Source organism: Brachionichthys hirsutus, chromosome 21, assembly GCF_040956055.1.
Source record: "Brachionichthys hirsutus isolate HB-005 chromosome 21, CSIRO-AGI_Bhir_v1, whole genome shotgun sequence".
In the NCBI taxonomy this organism is placed as follows: domain Eukaryota; kingdom Metazoa; phylum Chordata; class Actinopteri; order Lophiiformes; family Brachionichthyidae; genus Brachionichthys; species Brachionichthys hirsutus.
This window is the reverse complement of record NC_090917.1, coordinates 4,317,614-4,340,771: the sequence shown is the minus strand read 5'-3', so window position 1 is coordinate 4,340,771 and position 23,158 is coordinate 4,317,614. Positions and strand designations below refer to the sequence as shown.

At 41.6% G+C, this 23,158-nt stretch overlaps 1 protein-coding gene across 1 annotated transcript; it reads left to right on the top strand.

The window, feature by feature from the left end:
• The first annotated feature begins 1,607 nt into the window (after positions 1-1,607).
• ccser2b (coiled-coil serine-rich protein 2b) lies at positions 1,608-22,068 on the top strand. The gene is made up of 13 exons (XM_068754526.1): positions 1,608-1,713; positions 7,191-8,533; positions 9,118-9,267; positions 9,459-9,635; positions 9,706-9,779; positions 10,123-10,296; positions 11,816-11,906; positions 12,381-12,465; positions 13,411-13,525; positions 14,201-14,284; positions 14,412-14,498; positions 14,600-14,725; positions 20,609-22,068. Exons 2-13 carry the CDS (start codon positions 7,234-7,236, stop codon positions 21,041-21,043), a joined length of 2,898 nt encoding a protein of 965 aa, XP_068610627.1. The 5' UTR covers positions 1,608-1,713; positions 7,191-7,233; the 3' UTR covers positions 21,044-22,068.
• The last annotated feature ends 1,090 nt before the right edge of the window (positions 22,069-23,158 follow it).

The window sequence follows — 23,158 nt, the reverse complement described above, 5'->3', positions numbered from 1 at the left end:
CTAGTCACCAGCACACAAACCGATAAACAATATGTTAATTTGATCTTCATTGTTCTGTTGTAAAAAAGCTGTTCTCCAAATAAATTAGGGGAAATGCCTCCTTCATTGTACCCTGAATCACTTTTATCATCCCGATAAAGACAAACAAGACAGATTGCATTTCCTTAAATAGAAAGAACGTAGCTGTCAGTATTTTGAACACAAAGCGTTGAGCTGCACAGCCTGCACTTACCATTTATCACCACAAGGTGGTGGCGTTTATCAGATTAAATGACCTACATTTGGACTCCAGTCCAAAATGTCCTGCAAGGGGGTGTTGGACATTTTGCTTATACGTTATTTAATGTGTGGTTTGAGACGAGAAAGTAGAAATGACCCTCCATGTTGGCAAGGATATTAATAAGAGGCGTATCGGGACTCGAACCAGCATGACGGCTAGGAACCTGCCACCATCTTAATGAATGAATGCATTTTTTCAAATAGTAATCATTATTTATTTATAATGTTTATTTTAACAGGTGAAATGTTTTTGTTTTTGATCGCATTAAAAAAAGCCAATTGTCTTTTATAACTGCCCCGGGAAATAATGTTACTATTAATGAATCATTCTATTTAAACATGAGATTCATCCTCATTTAAAATAATTCCAGATAACCTAAGTTTAACAAGTTATCATCAAAACAGTATACTGATAATTCCATATAGATAAAGGTATGGAGACAGGATATATGCCTGTTCGATAAAATGCAGAAAGCTAACAGGAAACAAAAATCTTAAATATTATTGCTGTCTGTCCTGGAGTTTAGATCAAGCGACAGATGGTATTTCACAGGGTTTCAGCGGAAACTTTCAACGGAAACAAGACCGCAAGGGCTTTTATGAAATGCTTCTCTTAGACAGGATGTTTGACTGTATTTGTACTGAAATACATGCTACTGTGTGACTGTACTTGTACCCTAACATTCTATCCAGTAAACATATATTCATATTATTCACATATTCAACTATTGTGCTGTAACAATGCATCATTTGGACCCCAAAAGCACCAATCCAGTCAGAGGGGACTAGGACAGGGAGTCAGAGACAGGAAGAGTCAATACCAGGAAGGCAGTCCGAAATGCTGGAAAGTCAAACATAAATCACAATAAACAATCTGGCAAAGACCGCATGGATGAGATCTGCAACAGCTGAGCGGAGTTTGGGCTGATGAGCAGCGAGTCGCCGCATGGCGAACGGGTGAGGAAAGGGTTATGTTTACAGCGGGCTGGTGACGTCAGAGTCAGCTGTGCCACGCGCGAGCGAGCGAGCGAGCCTGCGCTTCAATGATTCAGCAGCTGGCGCGGCAGCGGTCGATGACAGCGGCGCGACGGGGACGACTCTCAGGCCCGAGCGGAGCAAACGAACGGCGTTCATTGTTGTTCCGTATTTAGCCACACCGTGCGAGGCGATACGCGCTCGTCGGAGGCCCCGAGGGTTCCGGTTATCTCATCGAGCAGGCCGAAGTGCAGCAGCGAGGCCGCCGCTGGGAGGGCTCCCTGCTTCGTGCTCCTCGCCTCTCCGTGAGGGACTCCTCCGTGTTTTACCGGCCTCCGTCGTCTCTCCGGTCGCATTGAGAGGCAAACACGCACTGCCTGGCGTCCGGCCGGTTACATTCAACCATCCCAGCGTCGACGTTTCCGCATCTTGACGCCCGATGCTCTGCCTCCCCAGCAGGTGAGTGTTAGTTTACCACGCGCAAGCAAACGAGGCGAACATTTCCACGCGACGTGACGCTGATAAACGCGCTGAACAGTAAATCCGTGTTGTACCACCAGCTTTTATTTATAAAACAAGTGATTTAAGGGTAAAAGGGCCGCTCGTATTCCAGGTCATCGTCTCCTCTGTAAATACGCTGACAACAATATTAATAATCAATTATTGCGTTAATGTTTAGTGACGCTGTTTCATAGAATCTGCTGTCAGTCAGCCATAAGACATTTACCTAAAACATAACATGCCGTTGCTGTTTAAATGCCTTCAGTTCTAAGTAGTGTTATTAATAATTATAATTAATAATGAGGAGTCTTTAATACTCAAAATAAAAGCAAAGTCAGACGAGGCCACCTCGGTGGTCTGCCCTTCATCGGGGTTGCTTTTTAGGCTGTCTGGCGTCTCTGCCTCTTATTTTTGTCGTACGACGCCTTTCCTTCAGTTATTCTGCATGGATTATGGATTATTAACATCCACTTTGCAAGATGTTTGCTTAGAAGGACGGAACAGGCTGATCTCTTGTCAGTCGACGTGGAGCCTGGTGAAACTGACCAATCTGTGCTGGTGTCCATTCAGGCGTTCCGTCGTATACAGTATGTATTTTACTGCTTTACATGCTTACTCCGTTGATACCCTGTTGAAATGAAATCCAACTTAACTTGAACAGCACCATCCTTCTCTGGTAACACAATGACAGAGAGGACCACAGTTAATGAACGTAATTTTCCCGGACTCTTGTGAAAGAACAGCCCACGCAGTTAATAATTTATCCGTAAAACTGCTCCTCTAACGCCACGTTCGATTTAGGAATTTCATTTTGATTAACTGACTTTAATCGCTGACGAATTACGAATTTAACCTGTTTCCGATTCTCAAAGTTCTGGGTTTCCTCTAACAGCTGGTGTTGGTCTTCCAGTAGCAACAATCAGATCTTTCTATGCGTTGTAGCCCACCCTGACAAACAATGGGCAGCTGTCCAGACACTGGGGAGCCATTGAAGGACGCTTTATAATGTAGGCCACAAGGGGTTGGGAAATTAACCCTCGACATCATGCAGCAACGTTCGCTAAGTGATGACATAAGTAAGAAGGTCAGAGTTACTGCAGGTAAATCACTTTACTCCTAATGGTGACACAAGGAAAACTGAATCTTGCTAATTAAGGGCTAACATTGTTTTAAACTTCTGAGACACTTCACTGAATTCAGGACATATTAAAGCATCTAAATCAGGATGATTATGTGGATTAAAACGGAATGACTAAACCAAACATTTTCAGAATGGCTGAAAATGTTTGGTGACTGTCTCAATCTCTCTTATGCATCCACTCCTATTTTCTCTGTCTGTTTTGCTTCCTCCTCTGATTTAAATCTGGACCATTTAGTGATGGAAAGGTTTCCAAAAAGCACATTTGGATGGCGGTGCAGTATATCCTCTCATCCTAGTGGCTTCTTCTGTTCAGAACTGAGAGTTTATTCTTTATTTATTGTTTATCTTTGTGATTTACTAATGAAAACAACACATGTAATTATTTAATCATTTTTCACCCCTAAAATAGTCCAAAAAATGTAATGTGTTAAATGCAGTGGTGTGTTTCCTGACCTAGTGGGATGAAGTGTTGTGAAGTTTACTTGTCAGGAGTTGAGCACATGGCTGTTCTGAGAGAAAGGGGTTCTTTGTGGTGGATTAATGACTATGGTCGTGGGGGTGCATTGGTGTGAATGGAGGTCCACAGCTCCCAGCACAACAGGGATGTTATCCATGCCGGGTTGCTCAGAAACCAGAAGGTAGAAGGGGAGGGTGCCATAGCCCGTGAGCTCCGGAGGTCTCCCGGGCAACACATGCCCCCCCGTAAGGCATCACTGAATTGCTGACGCTCCTTTAAATTTTCAGAACTTACAGATGAAGAAGCTGTTCAGAAACCAGAAGGTTTGTGTTTTTGCAACCTCATCCTCATCCTCAGCATAAGGAACACAAATATGAAGGTGTCGAGTTTTAAATGCAGAAGGAGCCGAGTTCTGACCATCTGTTGTGTCTCTGGTCCATCTGTGAGTTCTGCTCTGGTAGCTTTTGGCCGTTACCCAGTCTGACATGGAATCTCATCTGAGAGACACTCACTTGGAGCCTGATGATAATGATGATGATAACAATATTGACTAGGAAAGCACTCAGAGCGCAGACCTCCACCGAGCAGCTCATTGGATTTACACCATCCACATGGTGATCTGGATCATCATCAAAAGGTTCTACTTTGATCTTGATTTTTTGAAAATATAAATTGTGCAAATCCGGATTGTGACGGCATCCACAATACTGTACATAACATTTTGAGTCATATTGCCAACAGACAAACAAACCAACACCTGTAAAAAATATAACTTCATTTGTGGCGGTAATGACACAAGCAAAACATTTAATATATATGTACATCCAGAGGAAGCCACTCAGTCTCAGGACACAGAATGTGGGGAGAGTCCTGTACAGAGTTTGCACATTAATCATATTTCATATGCAAACATTTCGATAAACACAAATCAATTGTGAAAAGTGAGATGCGCGTACCGGTGGATGGATGTACAGTCGTTGACCTTTTCTGGCTGGCGGGTCTCGTTTCCTCTCAGCTCAGCGAGCAGAGAACTAGAGCATGAGGACATGGATAACTCTGTGTAAAACTAGTGTACAGAGGAGGATGTGGGGGAAAATATGTAGTAATAATGGGCTAATGAAAGGGAGTGGAAAAAGGAGGAAGAAGATTAGCTCGTCGATGACGGATAATAAAGGCCACTTGGCGAGGATTAGATATTTGGTTTGAATCTCAGCCAAATAGTCCAGGTTTAAACAGAGTGACATTTGTTAGTAAGTCAAGTTTCTTGCTTTGTTTGTATTTTTTGTATGTATTTTTTTCTTTTCCAATGTTGTCCTACACTTGTTATCGCAAAATATATTTGTCTTTCAGTACAGCATTTCTAACCGTATGCCTTAAATTTCAATGTAGACAGAATGAAAAGAAATATCAGCAAACTCAACCATTCTATTACACAACAGGTCCTCCACGTAGCATTGTTACAGCTGCCAAAGTGTCATTACACAACATTCTTCAGATAATCAAAGGCTCAAGATAAATTGCTTGTAAAGAAATAAATCCCTGTAGCAGGTGCAAGTCAAAAAGTCAACGGCTAACTCCTGAAATCACCTTAATTTGAGTATATCGTGGAGGATTTACTGTTCCAGTCAAATGTAATATTAATTAATGCAGAATACATATAAAAATATCAGCCAGTTCTTTTGAGAAGAAACATGTTATTTTGTTTGCAGCTTCTCAAATATGAAGATATTCTATATTTCTGTTTTATTTCATTTTATGATTGCATCATTTTAACCATGCTAGTTCATTTGTATTTTTATTTGAATGTTCTATTTAGTTTATTTGTTATATACCGAGTAGGAAAGTTTGGTTCAGTCTTTGCTTTGTCGGACTAAGTGGACGTGAATAGAACTTTCTCTGTCACTCATCCCGTGCAGATATTTTCAGCCCGTTGCCCATGTTTTCCAACTCACAACTTCACTGCTGACGATAAATTATATTCCATTTCTCAATAATGACAGAGGCCTGTTAGTATTTCAGCGTCAGGAGGAGGCCTCTGCATATAATTTACATCTCTGGCTGCATTTTCTGTTTCTCCTGTTTGCCTGGTTGTTGGTGTTTACCCTCAAAGTGTAGACAAGCATACAAATTAATATGTGTATGTAAACGCAAAGAGGAGGTCAGACTGCAGCTCAGTTCACAAAGGAACAGGTGAGGTAATCCACAGGGAGAGAACGAGAGAACGAGCTTGACGGAGAGCGAGAGAGGGGGAGAATCTCATTATCATTCTGTCATGATCTCATTCATCAGTGTTCATTCTTCCTGGGCATCCTTGGTATCCCAGTGTGTCTGGTCTGGGAGACAGTTTTGAAGAATGACTTCCCACATGCTCTTTATAATAATGGTTGTAGTGACATGTCTGATGGCACACTTTACTGATTCCGTGTAGCATTTCAGCATAAATGTGGTCTGTGAACCCTCATTGGCAATGGCAACAAACTGATTCTGATGAAAATGACTTTTTTATATATATTGTTGAGTTGTGTGTTTACATTATCCCTAATTTTCCTTAAAAGTGTCTGACCCTGGGGAAAAAAAAAGTAATTATGAGAATTTCTTTTATTTTGATTCTTGTGACACCAGCAGACATTTTATGACTCATGTTCATGCAGCTTGTTTTATGGAAAACACTTGAGTATTTATTAATTTATAATCATGATCTTTGTTTCTGGGGGTTTTATGTCTCGTATGCGATTCCTGCAGCCGTTCAGGACATGCGGGAGATTATTTTTAGTACCCAAGAATTGTGTTTTTTTCCTTTCTGTTTTCCTCACAGTGTGTGTGAGATTTCCCCCCCCCCCCCCCCCCCCACACACACACACACACACACACATGTGGAGGGTGAGGGTTTATAATCTTCAAATGAATCCTGTTGAATTAGTGAATATTAGTATAATCCCAGAAGACCTTTTGTTCTTGAACTGTAGATCCTTTGTTGTTCTGTGTTGATTGGCCCACCCACTCACATAGCAGAGGTTGTTTTATTCATACATTTATAATGAAATGGAAATTAACGATGGACAAAGACGCTGGTGGTTTAGTCGCTTCGCCTGTCAATGACTAACATAATGAATTTCTTTAGTGACAATAGAGGGCACTGCAAATCTGCAACCATTGTGCAAATATTCCAACAGGAAGGTCAGAATATGCAGAATTAAAAGTATTATTCAAGTATTAAACTAATTGCATCAAATTAGACTGAGTTCAGCTGGTAAAAAATGAAGTTTTGCTAAACTAGATCAAACGCTAACACCCTGTAGAACCTGGACCCGGAACTGGCCTGTCGTGTTTCTTGTTCCTGCCTCAGGCTTGTATCCTACCCGTCTACTCGCCTGTGTGCGTCATGTTACAGTAGGTTTCAGTTGAGCTACGCAGACAGGATGTGATGGGTGTGTCTTTGAAAACATGATTTGTGTGACTATCAGGTGTCATTTTCCGTTTGGTGAAGAATAGACAGCCGGCTCTTTCTTATTCGGAGGCGTGGTGGGTTCCAGTTTGATTAGGAGAGACAGACATAGTTAATGATTTTATTTTTACACCAGCCGTGCTGACAGGCACATACCTGAACTCGATCAGTCCAGGTGCCACGCGTCGCAAATGCTAATAACAATCTGGGTGATCTAAATGTGTAGGAAGTCTCTCAACCACAAGGTAGCTGCCAATGGCTTTCCTGATGCTGTGTTAGATGTGTGACATTTGTTTTAAAATAAATTTGGCGTTTTATTTATTTATTTTTTACCCTGTATTCTAATATGTCCAAAAAAAGATTCTCATCAGTCTCTTTTCTTCTCTATTCAGCTCCTCCCACTCGGTGTCTCCATGGTGAAGTGGTCAGACTCTGATGTCAGCCTTTTCTCTCGACAACACTCCCGCCATGCCTGCCATGGTTTCTCGGCTTCCCAAGTTTGGCTTGCGGCCCAAATCTGTGTCAACGACATCCAACGGTGGTCCTGCAGGGGGTGCTGCCATCGCGGGCACATGCCCCAGCAGCAGCAGCACCTCTCCCAGGACACGCCTCACCAATGGGTTTTACCACCACCCCTCCCAGGCAGGCGTAAACAGAAGTTTATCTGCAGCCCCTTCTTCTGTTAAGCAGAATGGAATTATCAGGATACCAAATTCATACTCCATGAAATTGGCGAAAGGAAATGAGACATTGGGGGATGGAGGGTTGAACGAAGAGAAGGATCTAAGAAGTGGAAGCGACTTGAATGTTGGACAGAAACCTTCTGTTAATAACAGCCATCAGTATTACGCCCAGCAGCGACAAAGATCGTCAGCGGCAACGCAGCAGGCTTCCAGGAAACCAGATGTATCTTCTGCAGCCAAGGGACATGGTTTTGACCATCCTGTGACATCATCAACATGGCCGCAGTCTAACCCGAGAATGCTTTCTGGCTTTAAAAGTGGATCTCACTGCTCCAAACCCAGACAAACTGCACTTGGGCTAAGTAGTAGCACAAAACAACCCAATGGATATCTGAGGCAGCCTCAAAGCTATGCTCATTCAAGTAGTTCTAAGCCAGGTTCTGGTCCTGGTTCTCCATCTTGTCCCCCTATTAAGAAGAAGACGCAAGCTAGCCGTTCTCAGTCCAGTGACAGCATTGGATCTGCTCCATCCAACCAACTGGCTGAAAGCGACCGTGTTCGGTCACGTAGCCTCATCCAGGTCCGACAGCCCTCCCCTCCCCTCACTACTTCTTCTATCTCCTCCTCTCGCTCTGGCGCCCGTGCTGTCACCCAGTCTGACTCAATCAACATGGTGGCCGGACAAGGACCCAAGCAGCCTATGGCTTCCTCCTCTCAGGCTCCACCCAGAGGCAACTTCACAAAATCCTCTGTTACTAGCAAGATTCCTGAGATAGGAGGCAGAGGGATCAAAGTTCAAAGTTCTGTTGTTCCAAAGCAATCGGGGGCCAGCATCCCCTCCACCTTAAGGAAGCCTCTCCTACCCAACCTTTGCACTGCCTCTAATCACAGTGGCATCAGCTATAAACTGTCTCGCCCACCGCTCAACAGGCTGTGCCGGCCGCTGAGAGTGACCCCAGCCAATTTGTCAGAAGGCGTCCTGGGAGTGAAACGAGGGCAGATGGCGAGGAGTAACTCAGCAGAGACGCTGGCTGCGACAGAAAACAGCCCAGGTTTGAGATTCACATCAAAGCCCTGATCTGAGTTTATACAGAAAAAAACATGCACACTGTCCGGTGTCATTCTGTTTACTCGCTCATCACCACGCTGTGATTTGATCTCACATGTCACATCACATTTCTTCCAGTCCCTTGTCATCTCTCTCATTACCACTATCTCTTCTCATGTCTTCCTTTTCTCATTGGATATTATTCAGTCTTGTTGAATGAAGTTACTTCTAACTTGTATTAATTTAATCACATTTTTATCATCTGTCAGCTGAAAGGATCTTTCATTTTGTTTGAAATATTTGACATCTCTAGTCATTAGTTTTTGCTTTTGTCTTTCATGACATTTATTTCAGTATACACGTGTCTCTTGCATTTTATCATCTGTTTGTCTAACTTCATAACTGTTAAATCATATCCCATTCATCTTTTTAACATTTTATTTTTAGATGTCACGCTGTAGTTACCATTTATGTTGTGGCATCCAGTGTTTTGTATCTTGCATCTCATTCCTATATCTTCTAATTCAGTTTTCAAACAATATGATTCCGTTTTGTTTCATGTCTTTTCTATCCTCCCTCCACTCTCAGAAATGACTCCAGAGAGGATGGCAGAGGCGGTATCACAGGGCGAGGCCTCGGTCGTGGGAGAGACGCTGGATGACATGTCGCTGTCCTCTAACTCGTCCCTGGATAAAAATGGCACCAGTCAGGAGTACATGGATGATTTTGATAACCTCGGTAAGAAAGGACATTAAAACATACAACACTTAAAGGTAGATATGTTGACTACATACGATGTTTATGGAAGGTCAGCACTTTGCGTTGCGCATTGTTAGGAGTTAATACTGTGAATACAGTAGGTTATTTTCCATAATGGTGTTTCCATTAAATGACAACACTTAATCAGCAGCAGCATCTTGTGTTTGTAGGAAACGGAGGCGTAGACATTCTGCTTTTCTCCTCTAAAAATGATGAGGATGACTCGGGGCTCGACCAATCATGTGCCAGATTTGATGATGAAAAGATGGTTATCACTGGTTTTACCGAGGCAGCAAGTCTCTGTTTCCTGGAAGACGGTATTGACTGGTCTGGCATGGGACTTGTTGGTAAGTTTAATGAAATGTACTGTTCTTAAACATTCTATGAACACATTTTGAAAATATTTGGTCTCTCCAGGTGAGCGAGGGGAGCCCCGGCTGACCAACCTCCCCCATAGGAGGAGGCCCGGTCACCCAGACTACAATGACCAGGTACTGTAGGAGGCAGATCAAGAAACGACTGATTAAGAGGCACTTTCTGCTTATTCCATAAATCACCAGCTGTAATGCTTGAGCTACATAATGCGTAGATCAACTGAAGGTCTTGGCTCTCAATACTAATGGTACAATTAAATGTTACCTCCAGTGTGGTGAGGTAAATTACAGAAATAGATTTGCTCTCTAGAAATGTAAAATCTAAAATAATTGTGGCGTGGAGGCGACTTTCCAACATCATCAGTTCATTTCCCACTCTTGTGTTTATCATCTCATCTCTATAAAGAAATCAATAATTAATAACCAAAAAAATAAATTTAATTGAAAATGTGTTTTGCAGGGTGGCTCTTCCCTGGACCTGTCTCCATCAGACAGTTGTGGGTCTGGTGGAACCTATATGTGGGACGAGGAGGGCCTGGAGCCACTGGGGGGCGCTGCAGCAACTGCCTCCATCGACACCAGCAGCAACACCGCCCATCACATCGGAAGCTTTGCCTCTGATGTCAGCAGCATAGTAAGGCTGAAACCCGACTGGGAATTGACTGAACTCATATCGTAGCTCATTGATCTAATCCATCCTTACTCGTGTCTCGCAGCTTTTCATCATTTGTACCTCAAGAAATGTTGCTTTCTAGTTTTAGTTTTATTAAATATGTCATTATAAAATATTTTCCTACGGCGCCATCGTGTGTCTGTAATATGAACTACACTAAAAAAACAATTTGCCTTTAGATGGATGGCGATAGAGAGAACTTTATTAATCTGTTGAGAATGTTCCCTCCAGGAAATTAATGTTCCAGCAGCATCATTGAACAGAGAGTCAGGAGCACACAGTGTCGAACGAGATAATAGAAAATATAAATCAACATAAGAATAAGCAAATACATGGAATCTTAGCAATACATGAATATCTATGTGACTATTACAGGTGTGTTGTATGTAATTATATACACTACTGGTTATTAACTATTGGCTACTGCTCCTTCCCATCCTCTGTCTTCCCCTCCCCCCGAGTGATGAGTTGTACAGAATGACGGCATGAGGGACAAATGAGTTTTTCAGTCTTAGTCTTTTCAGCGCTCGGGAAGGAGCAGTCTCTGACCGAACCGGCTCCTCTGGTTGCTGATGACGGTGTGCAGAGGTCTTCTCTGCCGCCGTCACCAGAGAGTCCAGCGTCATGCCAACCACAGATCCACTTTATGATCCTCCTCCACTTTTATACTTGGCCTATACGAATCTCAAGTGTCTTTTTAAGAAAATAATGACACTTTGGCAAGGACAGGTGGGAAGAGGAGAGGAGAGCGCAAGGAGGTGGGCAGTGAGATATAGGAATAGAGGAGGTAAAGAATTAGAGAATGAATGAAATAAATGTAGAAGAGAGGATGGAGAATTGGTGGAAAAGGCCAGGAAGAAAGACTGAAGTGAGAGAATATGAAAGATGGGAAAAGAGAGGAGGAGGAGGATAGCTGAAAGTGGAGATTATGAGGTAATGTATTTATGGATGACTAGTCTCAGCCACCAGGGACAGACAGACAACAGAGTTTCTGCAGGTGTGTGCGTGTCTGCGTGCACATGCATGCGCGCGCACGTCCAATTGTTGCAGTTATTCATGTTGAACATTTGGTTTCCTCTAGTTACTGTGCTGTGACTAAGCTTCTCTCGGCAGAAAACAAACTGTGAAGTCAAAATGTTCTTGTTTGTTTTTCAGTCGATTTTCTCTCTTATGAGTCTGTTTTTGATTGAACTTTTAAAGTTTTGTTTTTTTGAGGAAAATTTCTGCAAACACAAAACAACATTCTCAGAATTCTGCCGAAACTCGGTCCGATATAATGTGGAGTGTACCGTAAATGGAGACCATCCACCCTTCATACTGTAGAATAAATGTCCTGCTTTTTTGACGGTCTTTTGTGGAAAAAGGTTTGGAATCAACAAATCGCACGTGTACAGACATTTACCTCCGTCATACGCATGGCAACGATGGAAACTAGAGTGCAGCACATTAAAGAGCATTGCTCTCTGTGTGCTTCATTCAGGATATATTAAACAACCTGGAGTCAGGTGATCTGGATGATGATGACCTCATGCTGGATGCAGATGCTACAGAAGATGTCTCGCTGCACAGCGGTATGCTTGTTCCTATCTGTGTATCTGCTCGTAAAATTGGCTGGAATGAGTTTCATCCATACAGTGGATGAACCTAGCCTCAGGGTGCATTGGTCAGTTATTTAAATTACGCACACACACACACTTACTGGCCTCGGAATGCTCCAGGAAACAGAAAGCATTGTTGAGGAGAGAAATGTCCAGACTCCTTTGCTGAGCCAGCTGCCACTTCTTTGGATAAGAAGAATTAAATGAATGGATGAATGATTAAACTTTTTCTCAAAAGCACCAAATCTAGTTGACCTCGTCTATGGGTGATATTTCTCAGCTTATCTTTCTCTGTTTATCAGGACATAGAGATTTAGTCCTCAATTCTGTGAAGTTTATGGAGACTGACATTTTTAGTCTCTGTGAGTTTCTAATACTTAAAAAAAAAAACTCTATGTACTTCTTGTATTTTTCCATTCCGTCTTGCTGCCGATCTGAACACTGCAGATGGAAGTGGGATTTCCCACTTTGCTCAGTGGAGGAAAATGCAGCTTTGCTGGGGAACGCAGGATGTCCACAATGACGGTGAAAGGTGAGAGGTAGAACTTTTCATCTGCACTTAACTTGATAAACTTCTACACAAAAAGAGTTAAAAAATCAGTGAATCATAAAGACCCAATAAGGATGGGGTGTAAAATTGCAAATATTACAGTTTTACTGAATATCAAACATTGCAATGCAGATACCATATATGAAAAAGTAATTCATATTTAGACTCTTTTTTTTTTTAAAGACTTTGGGGAAAAAAAAAGAAGCTTTTAAGCCTGACTTTAATAACATTCTGTAAAATGTGTCTCAAAAAATATGTGGGAGGAGGAGAATATTTGGATCAGGTAGCTGAATTGTAGCAGCAGTAAAGTGAGGGGAAATAAAAATAACTGTTGTTCACCCCAATCAGCCAGTAGTTGTAGGGTCTGGCTATTATGCATCACTTTCACACGCGCTTCCTCTGCCCCCTCAGTGATGTTCCGTGCTACAAATTAACTGAGGATCCTGGGAATGCAAGGACTGAACGGGGCAGGAACAGTGACCTCATTCTGACGCTCTGTCCACCAAGGTGACTCATAACATCCCCAAAACCATTCTGCATTCAAATCGGACCTCAAGATCACAAGATTGGCCCTGAAGCAAACTAACACAGTGGAATATTCCTGTTGCAAAACAAAATGTTGTTCTTTGTAATTTCTTGAAGGTTGTTTGACACTGAACAATATTTTGTAGCCAGAGCACTGTTACCTTGACCAACTTCTTTTAAAGAGTTGATCCAGTGGAGTTTTGAGTGGGTTTCTATTCATCTTCGACCAAGCAGAAAAGTTTGACCTTGGGAGCTTCCAGAAACATATTAAGACTTTTCATTTTTGCCATTATTTCAGGAGTCATAGCGGAAGCTATTAGGACGCAGAGCATTTCATGTTCGTCCCTGAATGCAGCCGAGGTCGGATTTCTTAATGTGAAAATATTTGGTGCCTCACTTCAGATCTCCTTGCCTATCTCCTGCTACCCCTGGTTTGGGTCTCGATGTGGAGGAACTGGCTGAAGACTGTTTGGTTGTCAGATCACAGCTGGAGTTCTTGCAGAGGTTATTGATTCAGGTGAGAGATGAGGAGGATTAAATCTCATTTTGAGAATTGATGAGCTTCCTGGATTCTGCTGAATGTTTGTCAAGAATTAACAGAACTATTAAATGGCTGTGGATACATTCAGATCTGTGTAAATACATTGATTTTGGAATTAGTAATTTAAATATGACGGCTTCACGAAGGGATCATGTTTCATTTATTCTAAATTTAGTTTTTATTGTTAACGCAGATTTTCCCTGCAGACCAAAATCAGGACATATTTGTCATAACGCACTTTCTGTTCTTTTACACTGAACAAAACAATGGGGATGTGATCAGTGCCTTGGTCGTAAATAGTAAGCCGGTATTCAGTGCCTGTAATAAACTAGCATCAGCGTCTAGTGAGACATTTGACAAATGGGTGCAGCGGCACTTTGTGCAACAAAATAATGGCAAAAACAATAACTATCCAGGGGCTAAGAAAACCGAGCAACCATACATTATCACAATACCATCTACGGGCAACTGGTTCATCTATATTGCATGTTTTAGACTGGGAGGAAGCCAGGGCACCCAGAGGGACCCCAAGTTTCGTAAAATTGTGGCTGCATTAAATATTCAGTGAACAGGAAGACGTTTTTAAAGGGCATTAGTCTCCATACGGAGAACAAAGCCACTGATATGTAATAAATGTTGTATGCTGTTTAGGAGGAAAGTGTGGACAATAATGCTCCGACCACAGAAGCTCTGAGTCCTGAAGCCACGGACTCTGCCCACGGCTCTGACAAACAGGTTGGCATTGTTCATACATTATTTAAATGTAGCTGCAGCTCTCTTTCAACCAGTCCCACCCGCTGTTCCTCATGATAATAAACCCTGACGTTTGTCAGAATGTAAAGCCCAAACTCTGCGTTTTCAGATGCAGGCTCTCCTGCAGGAGGTGCAGCAGCTCAGAGAGGAGCTGAGCAGCCGAGACAAAACCATTGCACAACTCTCAATGCAGCTGGTTCGTGGCCATCCTCCCGTTTATCATATTTTCATCACAACTGACTGAAGTCATAAACTAACAGGAGTTGATGACACGCATCCATGTTTCCTTCACGGCAGACCGCTCCCTCGGTGACCACCAGGTGTTGTTGCCAAGAGACGACGGGAAGGGTCGATCGATGCACGCAGATGAGTGTTGCAGAGGGAGAAAGTGTGGCCTCTCAGACCCCCTGGAGAGAAAACACAGTGAGAACACGCACGTCACAGAAGCAGCATAATTCTTAATTATATTTTCAACAGTAATATAAAAAATCTGTCGAATTCTGAAACATTGAGCCAAAGACCGAATGAAGTGAGTGTACCTGAATGAAAGTGAAAGTTCTCTGCTGGGACGTTCAGTGTTCTGCAAAGTCTCATGCAGCCAGATGAGTGCATATTTAAGCAAAAACATCTTACTGAAGTCCTCATAATTAACATTGGCAGTATATAAACTTAATTTTACCTGAGAAAATGTGTAGAGATTAAATCTGATTCTATAATTACACACTATAACATTGTCACTGTGAAGCAGACAGACACGTTTCTGCATCTATTAGTTTGTATTTCAGCACTGAGAATCTTCAGTCTTCTGTTTTTCCTTCTTGATGAAAATGGTCAGAATCAAACAACTTTCCTCCTTTCCTCTTCCTGTCTTCTTTCCTACCTCCCTTAATGTGATGATTCTCTCCTTCTCTGTGTGTGTCTTTCCTTCTGTTTCTCCTCAGGCTTTACCTTCTGTTCCTTTCCTCTCTCCACCCTGGCAGTATCAGCGCTCCAGGCCTTTCAGGGGGAGGCCGAAACCCGGCATCCCCTCTCATCTGGCTAGAAAAAGTGAGCTTCACCTTGAAAAACCAATTACACAATTCATACGACTGACTGCTTCATCCCATTCTCATCTTTCTCTTCAATGTGATAAGCAAGGCTGAGTATCCCAGTTTATCAAATTGAGATATAAAGCTGCCCAATCATTTTTGCGCTCATTTTGCTAAAACGTCTGATACATTTTTTTAACATATATTCCAAGTATAAATAAATGGCTAAAATGGTAAATCAGTAATTCACAGAATGAAGGAAAATAAACCGATTTTAGTCTGCGTGCTAGAAGCAACTTCACACACACAGCTTGGAATTGAGCTGGATAGTGCTCTGATTGGCCAGCATCATCCAACATGTAACTGAAGAAATGAAAATTAACAAGATAAGATAATTTTGAGATGATGCCATGCATTGATTATCCTTTATAGATGTCAACAGGTAGTGAGTCACAGATCAGTTCAGATCTATTTAATGGAGATTTGGTTTTTCTCTCTGAGACTAGACCATGAATGAAACAATCTGAATTAAAAGCTTCACTGTGATGTTGAAGGTTACTTTAATTTATTCACGAATGAACAGAACCGCACTTTACTCCAATTTAGACTTTAATGCCCCCACAAAAGAGGGGCGTAGGGTTACCCATGTATAATTTAATGAAATTGCACACATGCCTTGCAGGATCCCTGAAGGTATTCACCTCATGTATTTATTTAGTTTAATTCATATATATATATACGTGTATTACATGCTATATTTTTAGAAATGGCTGAACTTTTCATGTAATTTTCACATCAGTTTGCACACAGTCATTTGAGAGGTTTACGGTTGATCCACATCAGCACAAACTGAGTTTTACAGTATTTAGGAAATTATTTGTTGTTTTTTTATTTTGAGTTTTTGTTGCACATCCTTGCATTTCACCTCAACATTTGTTTTGGCATCCTGTCTCCCCATTTGTGGGAATATATCCTCTGTCTTCCATTTACTCTTTTCTCCATCACTCTGCAGCCACCCTGTTGGTCTGACGCTGACTACGAACAGATTGTGGCTGCGTGTCTGAAGTCATGTGTGCTTAATATCTTTGAGAACATTATTTTGTCTTCCGGTGTATTAACTCCTCTAACTGTCCTCTGTGCGTCCTCTGTGTGTCCTTTTCCTCTCCTCTCTGCCCTCGCCCAGGAGTGGAAAAACTAGTGTTTTACATCAGTGACACAGCATGGTATGGTGCCAACTTTTAATATTCCCCCTCCTTTTTGCCACCTTTTCCTGACTTCCACCTTTCTTCCACAAAATAGATTTTATAGTGCTCGTGTGCCCGGCATTTTGTTAAACCTACCAGTTGTGTTAATTCCTTTTTTGGGACACAAGAATGTGAATCCATGTCAAGAAAATACACATTTTGTACTTTGGAAGCTTGGAATCGCCATAAGTACAGATTGTGTGTAAGTATGTCATTGAGCATTTTTGGATTTTATGTTTTCATATACCGGTAATTAATAGGGATATAATTAATAGGGATGTATTATTAGATCTGAAATTCAGAATTATTATTGTCAAGTTGGTGGCAGAAAAAAAAAATATATTCGGATGTCTCTTTCTCTCTCGACAATGCTCATAGTTTTCATTGCAAATGTTCTTTTTAAGTACTAGTAGTCAGTCTGTATAGTTCATTTCCTACAAATGAGTTCAAACATTTTAACTGAAAGCTGTTGCCTGTGTGCTGGTTAAGTTTAAATGATTAAATCAGAGGGGTAAAATTCACAGATGCAAAGAATCAAAAAATGATGTTTTTACATCAAATGAGTACCACCCTACAACTCTTTAGGCAGTTTTACCCATGATTCAGTGTTCTCTGGGGAGCAGGTCTCACCATCTCCACCACACTGAAATAAGCCCAGTAAAGCGGAGTCCAGAGGCTTGTGAAGAGGGAGCACGGAGCTAAAATTATCTTTCTAAATGGCTCTTAAATTTCATAATGGATGAGCTGGACTTCACGCCAGCTTGTTCAATCACTTGCAGCAGTTAAACCACTGGAGATAAGATTGCTTAGGATGCCCTTCATTTCCTCAGAATGATGAAGTGAAGCTGCTGCAACTCGGGGGAAATCATGTCATGTTGGAACTGCACTGATTATTGGTTAACATGCTGATGATGTTGAACTTGAAATTATACATTATTTTAGATCCCCAGGCTCCACATGAGCCAAAAAAAACAAAACACTTGGAACATATGGGATCTCCATGTGCGACGTTTACATCATTAAACTGGGCTATTTTGTAGTTCCACAGTATTTGTCTGACTGACTATGCAAGAGGTAAACGGCCCCAAACAAAAGCGTTATTTTAAAACCACTTTAGAAAACACCCAATGGAACCACATGTGTTCCGATGAGATGCAGAAAGATCATGCTCCCTGTCAAACTAGTAAGTTTCTCTGCCAATTAGAGTTTAAATCAGCAGCCTGTTTTCCTCCAACAGTTGTTCTAAATCATATTAATGAAATACTTTCATCTTGGCAAAGAGAGGGAGAGGGGTTGTTTGGATGCATCACCATTTAACAGCTCCTGCTCTCGTATTGTTTCTTTCTCCCCTTCACTACCCTTCTATCTCTCTTTAATCCATCCTTCCACACAATATGTATGAGGGGTAATGCACTGAGTCACCGGAAGACGAAACCCAAAAGCATCAATATCACCCCCAATCACTAGATGTCAGTGTTTCCCTATGAATAGTCTGTGCTGTATTTGTAAGATTTTAACATCATCATAAATAGAACCTCCAAATATCTTTGACAGACATTCGATTTACAAACTTAGTGTTGTCGTTTGAGTTTAATTCTGCTCCTGTTGTATAAAAAAATAGCTCTATTACTTTGAAGGAAATGTTTTTAATATGTTTATTTTGAATTTATAGCCCCAAACCAGTAGCAAATGCATCTACTAACAAGTATTCTGTGTCCACCCATAGCCTGATATAGCCTTTTCTTCTATACTATTGAGCTCCACTGTTGTATCAGTGGATTTGTTGGCTTGCCTGTTGGACTGGGTGAGCTGTTCCTTCAGTCACAAGGACATGCACAGCCCCATATGCACTGTGGACTCAGTCCCCTTTTCCTGCTCCCACAGATAGTAAACCACTGAATGAGTGATCTACTGCTGCAGATAATGGGAATAACATATGGTGACATTCTTTACTTGTATTTCATAGTGGAAATCAATGCTGTAGCCACAACTATAAAATGTTGATAATTATGTTCTAATGACAAATATGAGTATGGACTCCTCTAAAATATTAGGACACATTGATGCTATCAGCCATAGCAATATAACCACAGACTGGTGAAATGAGTAACATTGGTGTGTTAGCTCGGGGATTGGGGGCAAGTGGACATTTTGTTCCTGACGTTAATGTGTTCTTTATCTTGGAAAAGGATGTCACTAGGATTCACAGCGGGAAGAAGGCAAGTCATTCTGGGTCCTGTCATTTGTGTGGATGTTACTTTGACACCGCCGTCCGAAACCTTTTTTTTTACCCACCTCTTCATGGAAATGGTGTTGCCCAATGGCGGTGGCCTACGTCTGCAGGATAAGGCACCCTGACACGCTTAGACATGTTTCAGAATATTTTGAGGAACTCAGGAACACGTTTGAAGTGTTGACTTGGCCTGCAAATGTCCCAGATCTCAATCTGGTTGAGCATCTGTGGGATGCTGTGAGCCAACAAAGTGTGATCCATTAAGGCAACGCCTCACAATTTACAGGACTCAACGGATCTGCTGTTAATGTGTTTGTACCAGAAACCAGAGCCGACTTTCAGAGTTTGAATGTGGCTGATTGGTTGTATAAAGATACTAAGATGAATCCAACTGTCTGAAGATACGATTTTGTCTTCAATGGCAGTCAGCATCAGTTTTTTGGGGGGGGTTTTGGTCTTTATCATATAATATGCTCTTGACTGGGAGCTGTGCCTTTGTGTTTCATATCGCGTGACTGTGAGCTAACACAATTAGCACAACAAACACAACAACAGCAGTCTGTCACAGAGAGGAGCAGAGCGTATGATCATGTGACGGAAGCTGCCAGACTCCAGCACACGATGGATCTCACTAAACTGTTTTTGCCGAGACCATCCAGTTTGCTCATTTCAAACCGCTTTCCAATCCAAACCTGGCGTGTAGCTGCTGCTTGAACACGCAGCTCAAATATTTTATTCTCCAGTTTGTTTTTGTGTCAATTCTGAGCCTTTTATCAGCTGAGTGTTACAGTATTGTATATACTACAGTAGTAACGGCGACTGTGGAGACTTGTTTCTCTCTCTCTCTGGAGATCCAGGCTGTTTGGAAGATGGCAACTTCCGTCACTGTACGCTTTTATACCTTAGAGTTAATTTGAAATGAAGAGAAGCCTGCAGTGTTTCCATTACTCCAATGCTGGACTTTAACCTCTAAATTATAAATGAGAAATATATTAATGATGACTCTAGAGTAAATTAATTTGTCAATTAAATAAATAAGGAACTTGCGTGCTCAAAGTCGCAACACAGAAGATTAGTTATTAGTTGACAGAGCTTGCCCGGATCAATAAAATGAGATTGTAACACATGATGGATTTCACTGCTTTTTTCACTTTCCCTCTGATTCTCTGAATCGGATTATCATTGTGCAGGCGAGACTAGGCTGCAGGATTAATGTGTGGAAAGTAACAAGCAGCTTAACGGCTCTGTATCAGTCACACTCTGTTACTTTTTGCTGAATAATCTAATGTTGTCCTCCAACTTTGTGAGGAACATTTTAATTCTTAGACCAGGAGAGGGAAGGTGTTTCTGGGGGGGAAAAAATGACAGTGAGGATGCTGTTGGAAAAGTGTTTTAATTCATTGATTTATTCATTCTCTGAAGGAAGTGAAACTGAAAAGTAAAAAAAAAAAGAAATCCTGATATTTTTTGAAATGTTTGTTTAATTCAGTCATTTCCAGTATAATGAACACGTATTTTGATATTTCTAGACTCATGCATTCGCAATGTTTTTTTCCATCTTCCAGCTGTCTGTGCGTACCGGTTCATTTCATCACTTTGATCAGGCGGTTGCTTCTCTCAACAAAGCTGCTGCGTCTTTGCACATAAAATCTGACAATATATAATTTAGGGATTAATCAGTTTGTAAAATTATTCCTACCATATAAATAATAATTCTGAGGAGCAACTCATTCATGATCAGATATATTCATCAATAAAATCTGAATCCTGTTTGCTGATCTGTCATATTTGCTTGTTTCAGTCACAGATACTTCACTCCTCCAGCCAGGATCCGCTGACTGGCCGATGCCCGGCTCCACCCCCATCCCACCGTCTGCCTCTAGCTAACCCCGCCTCCACCCGACCTGACATCCTGGCTATAAGCACCTCCGGCTGTATTGATGCTGTAGCTGAAGAAGGAAAGCATTATGTCAAAAGATTAGGGAAAAACAAGCAGAAAGAGACGAAAGTGAGGGGTGGAACATATACCAGATCTCTGCAGCCCCCCCTGCCTTCCAAACTCCGGCTGTTCCAGTCCCAGTCGTCCGGTTCCGGCTCTACCTCAGCTGCAGCTGCACCGCCAAGGACGAGGTCGGCCATGCAGCTGCCTCGTAGCTCACAGACCAACGGCACTTCCGGGTCTAAGGTCAAAATGGCTTCCGGCTTCTCCCGCCTCCCTCAGCCAAAGAGCTACTGAAGTGTTGGTCTTTTAAAGCACCTTCTTAACACCCAGCGATATGGGCTGACAACCTGCAGACTACAGTGTTTGGTCGCCGTGGCTGCTGCTTTGAAAATGATGAAACCTCCTGCCTTCCTAAATTCTTATTGCAGTAGTCGGGGTACCATAAGATAGCAAAAACTATCATTAAATTATATAGTTAACTTATTTATTGTCAATATTTTGAGCACTGTGATTGATAATAAAGATTTAAAAGCTACTGACATTATTTTTCAGGTCTCATACTCGCAATGAATTTTCAAGCATAACTTATTGTTACCATTTGCCCATCTTGCACTATGAGACCCACATTCCTTATCCATTCCACAGTTATTAGACATATGTGAATATATTATGTTTATAATGGATTATCTTTAATTTTTATTTTATGGATTGCACTAAAATGGCTCTGAAATATTATCTACATTTTGTTTAGAATATCTAATTTCTACAAGACATGCTGTCAGTCTCATAAGAGATGGCCTAAACCTTTATATGTTATGCTATGCAAATACTTCAATTCTTATATTCATTTGTATACTCGGTGGCTGGAGAGAGAGATCTGAGGGAGGCAGATGGATAGAGTCAACAGGCCAGAACAGCAGGATTACACTTGAGACATTAGTGGCTGGCATGGTTGAGGCAGACTGAGGCCACCTGAAGTCATTTAGAAACAAATGCCTTTAGTGTTAACCATGAAGAAAGGGAAAGCAACTTTACAGAGGCTAAAACATGCTTTGTGGAGCATTGCTTTGAGAAGTACATGCGTTTAAATCAAGTTTTAGACCGTTGCCAGCAGTATCCAGAGACCCGCTTTGTGTCATTTAGGTCATACACAGATTGGTTAAAACCTGAAACATATTTAACAGTAATCTGTCAGGATTTAGACGACTCTGCAGTAATACTTGTTCACCATTGTTTACTTGGATATTAGTATTATATCCAATAAAATATGCAACTCATACTTTTGGTTTTGCTTCGTTCCGTCACGAACGCCTTCAGTGCAAAAATAAAAGGCTTAGTTTTAGGTGTCACACAGTTTTGGTTGTGAAATTTTGGTCTAAACATGAGATTCGTCTGGGAGCTCTTCTTGGGCGATTCTGCGGCTGATTTTGACGGCATGTTTTCAGATTTATACCACAGAGGCCGAGCACAGATGTTTGCAGGTCTTTGTGGCGCCCCAGAGTGCCGGTATTCAAATCACGTTCGCTAAGCATGAGAGGAGGGTGAAATGATGGTACATCACGACCTGCATGAATTTACTTTTATAGTTTCTGATTCAAATTCACGTCACAATCCAGACACGCATCATACAGTCTTTCTCTCCCATCGTTGGTATTCTGCGTGCCTGGCCCGGTTCTCTCCATCCCGTCTGAACCTTCACACTCTCTCCTCTCTTGTCCCTTAATTTGACTTGTGTTTTTTCGACCAGCTCATTCCATCACCTTGAAATGTTTCCCCTTAAATGTGATAGCCTGTTATTGTATTGTTTCTTTATCTGCCTGTTGCCGACCTCTTTCTTTTCTTCTCTTTGCCCATCGGTCATATTTGAGTGAATACACAGCAGAAAAGAAAGATAACGAGGCTGACGGGGAGATAGGTGAAGAGAGCAGGCTGTCTGCTCTAATTGCTCTTGGTATAATTTATTTGACGAGCTTTGTTCTGCTCTATTCTGCCTCTATTATCATACAACGGTTTCCCCCTTTTTCCTCTTTGCTTTCCTCTTTTCCTAACAAATGTTTTCTTTCCCTACACTAAACTTTTTCTGCATCCCCCTTTCCTTTCTCAAATGATATTCCTTAATGGCTATATTATTCTGTTACATAAATGTGCGCACACACACACACACAGAGAGCAACAACAAGTACCACTCAGGTATTGTAGATAAACCTGGTTGCCATGACGACACAGCCCGGCAGACATCACAGGGGTGTAGTTGGGACTTTGCAAACCCCTCTGCTTCTCCTAATTTTTTTTATTTTCCTCTCACTCTCTCTATCTCTCTCTCTCCCCTTAGACTTCCAGACTTGTATGTGTATCCTTATACATCTTACAAAGATACATTCGGGGTTTTCCAAGTATTCCCTTCTCCTT

What these genes read in the sequence shown, in the direction of transcription:
- ccser2b (XM_068754526.1), top strand. Translation starts at nt 7,234, where the DNA reads ATGTCAGCCTTTTCTCTCGACAACACTCCCGCCATGCCTGCCATGGTT. An exon ending in ACCCAGACTACAATGACCAG is followed by an intron (nt 9,780 to 10,122) that starts GTACTGTAGGAG and finishes TGTGTTTTGCAG; the next exon opens with GGTGGCTCTTCCCTGGACCT. An exon ending in CCTCTGATGTCAGCAGCATA is followed by an intron (nt 10,297 to 11,815) that starts GTAAGGCTGAAA and finishes TGCTTCATTCAG; the next exon opens with GATATATTAAACAACCTGGA.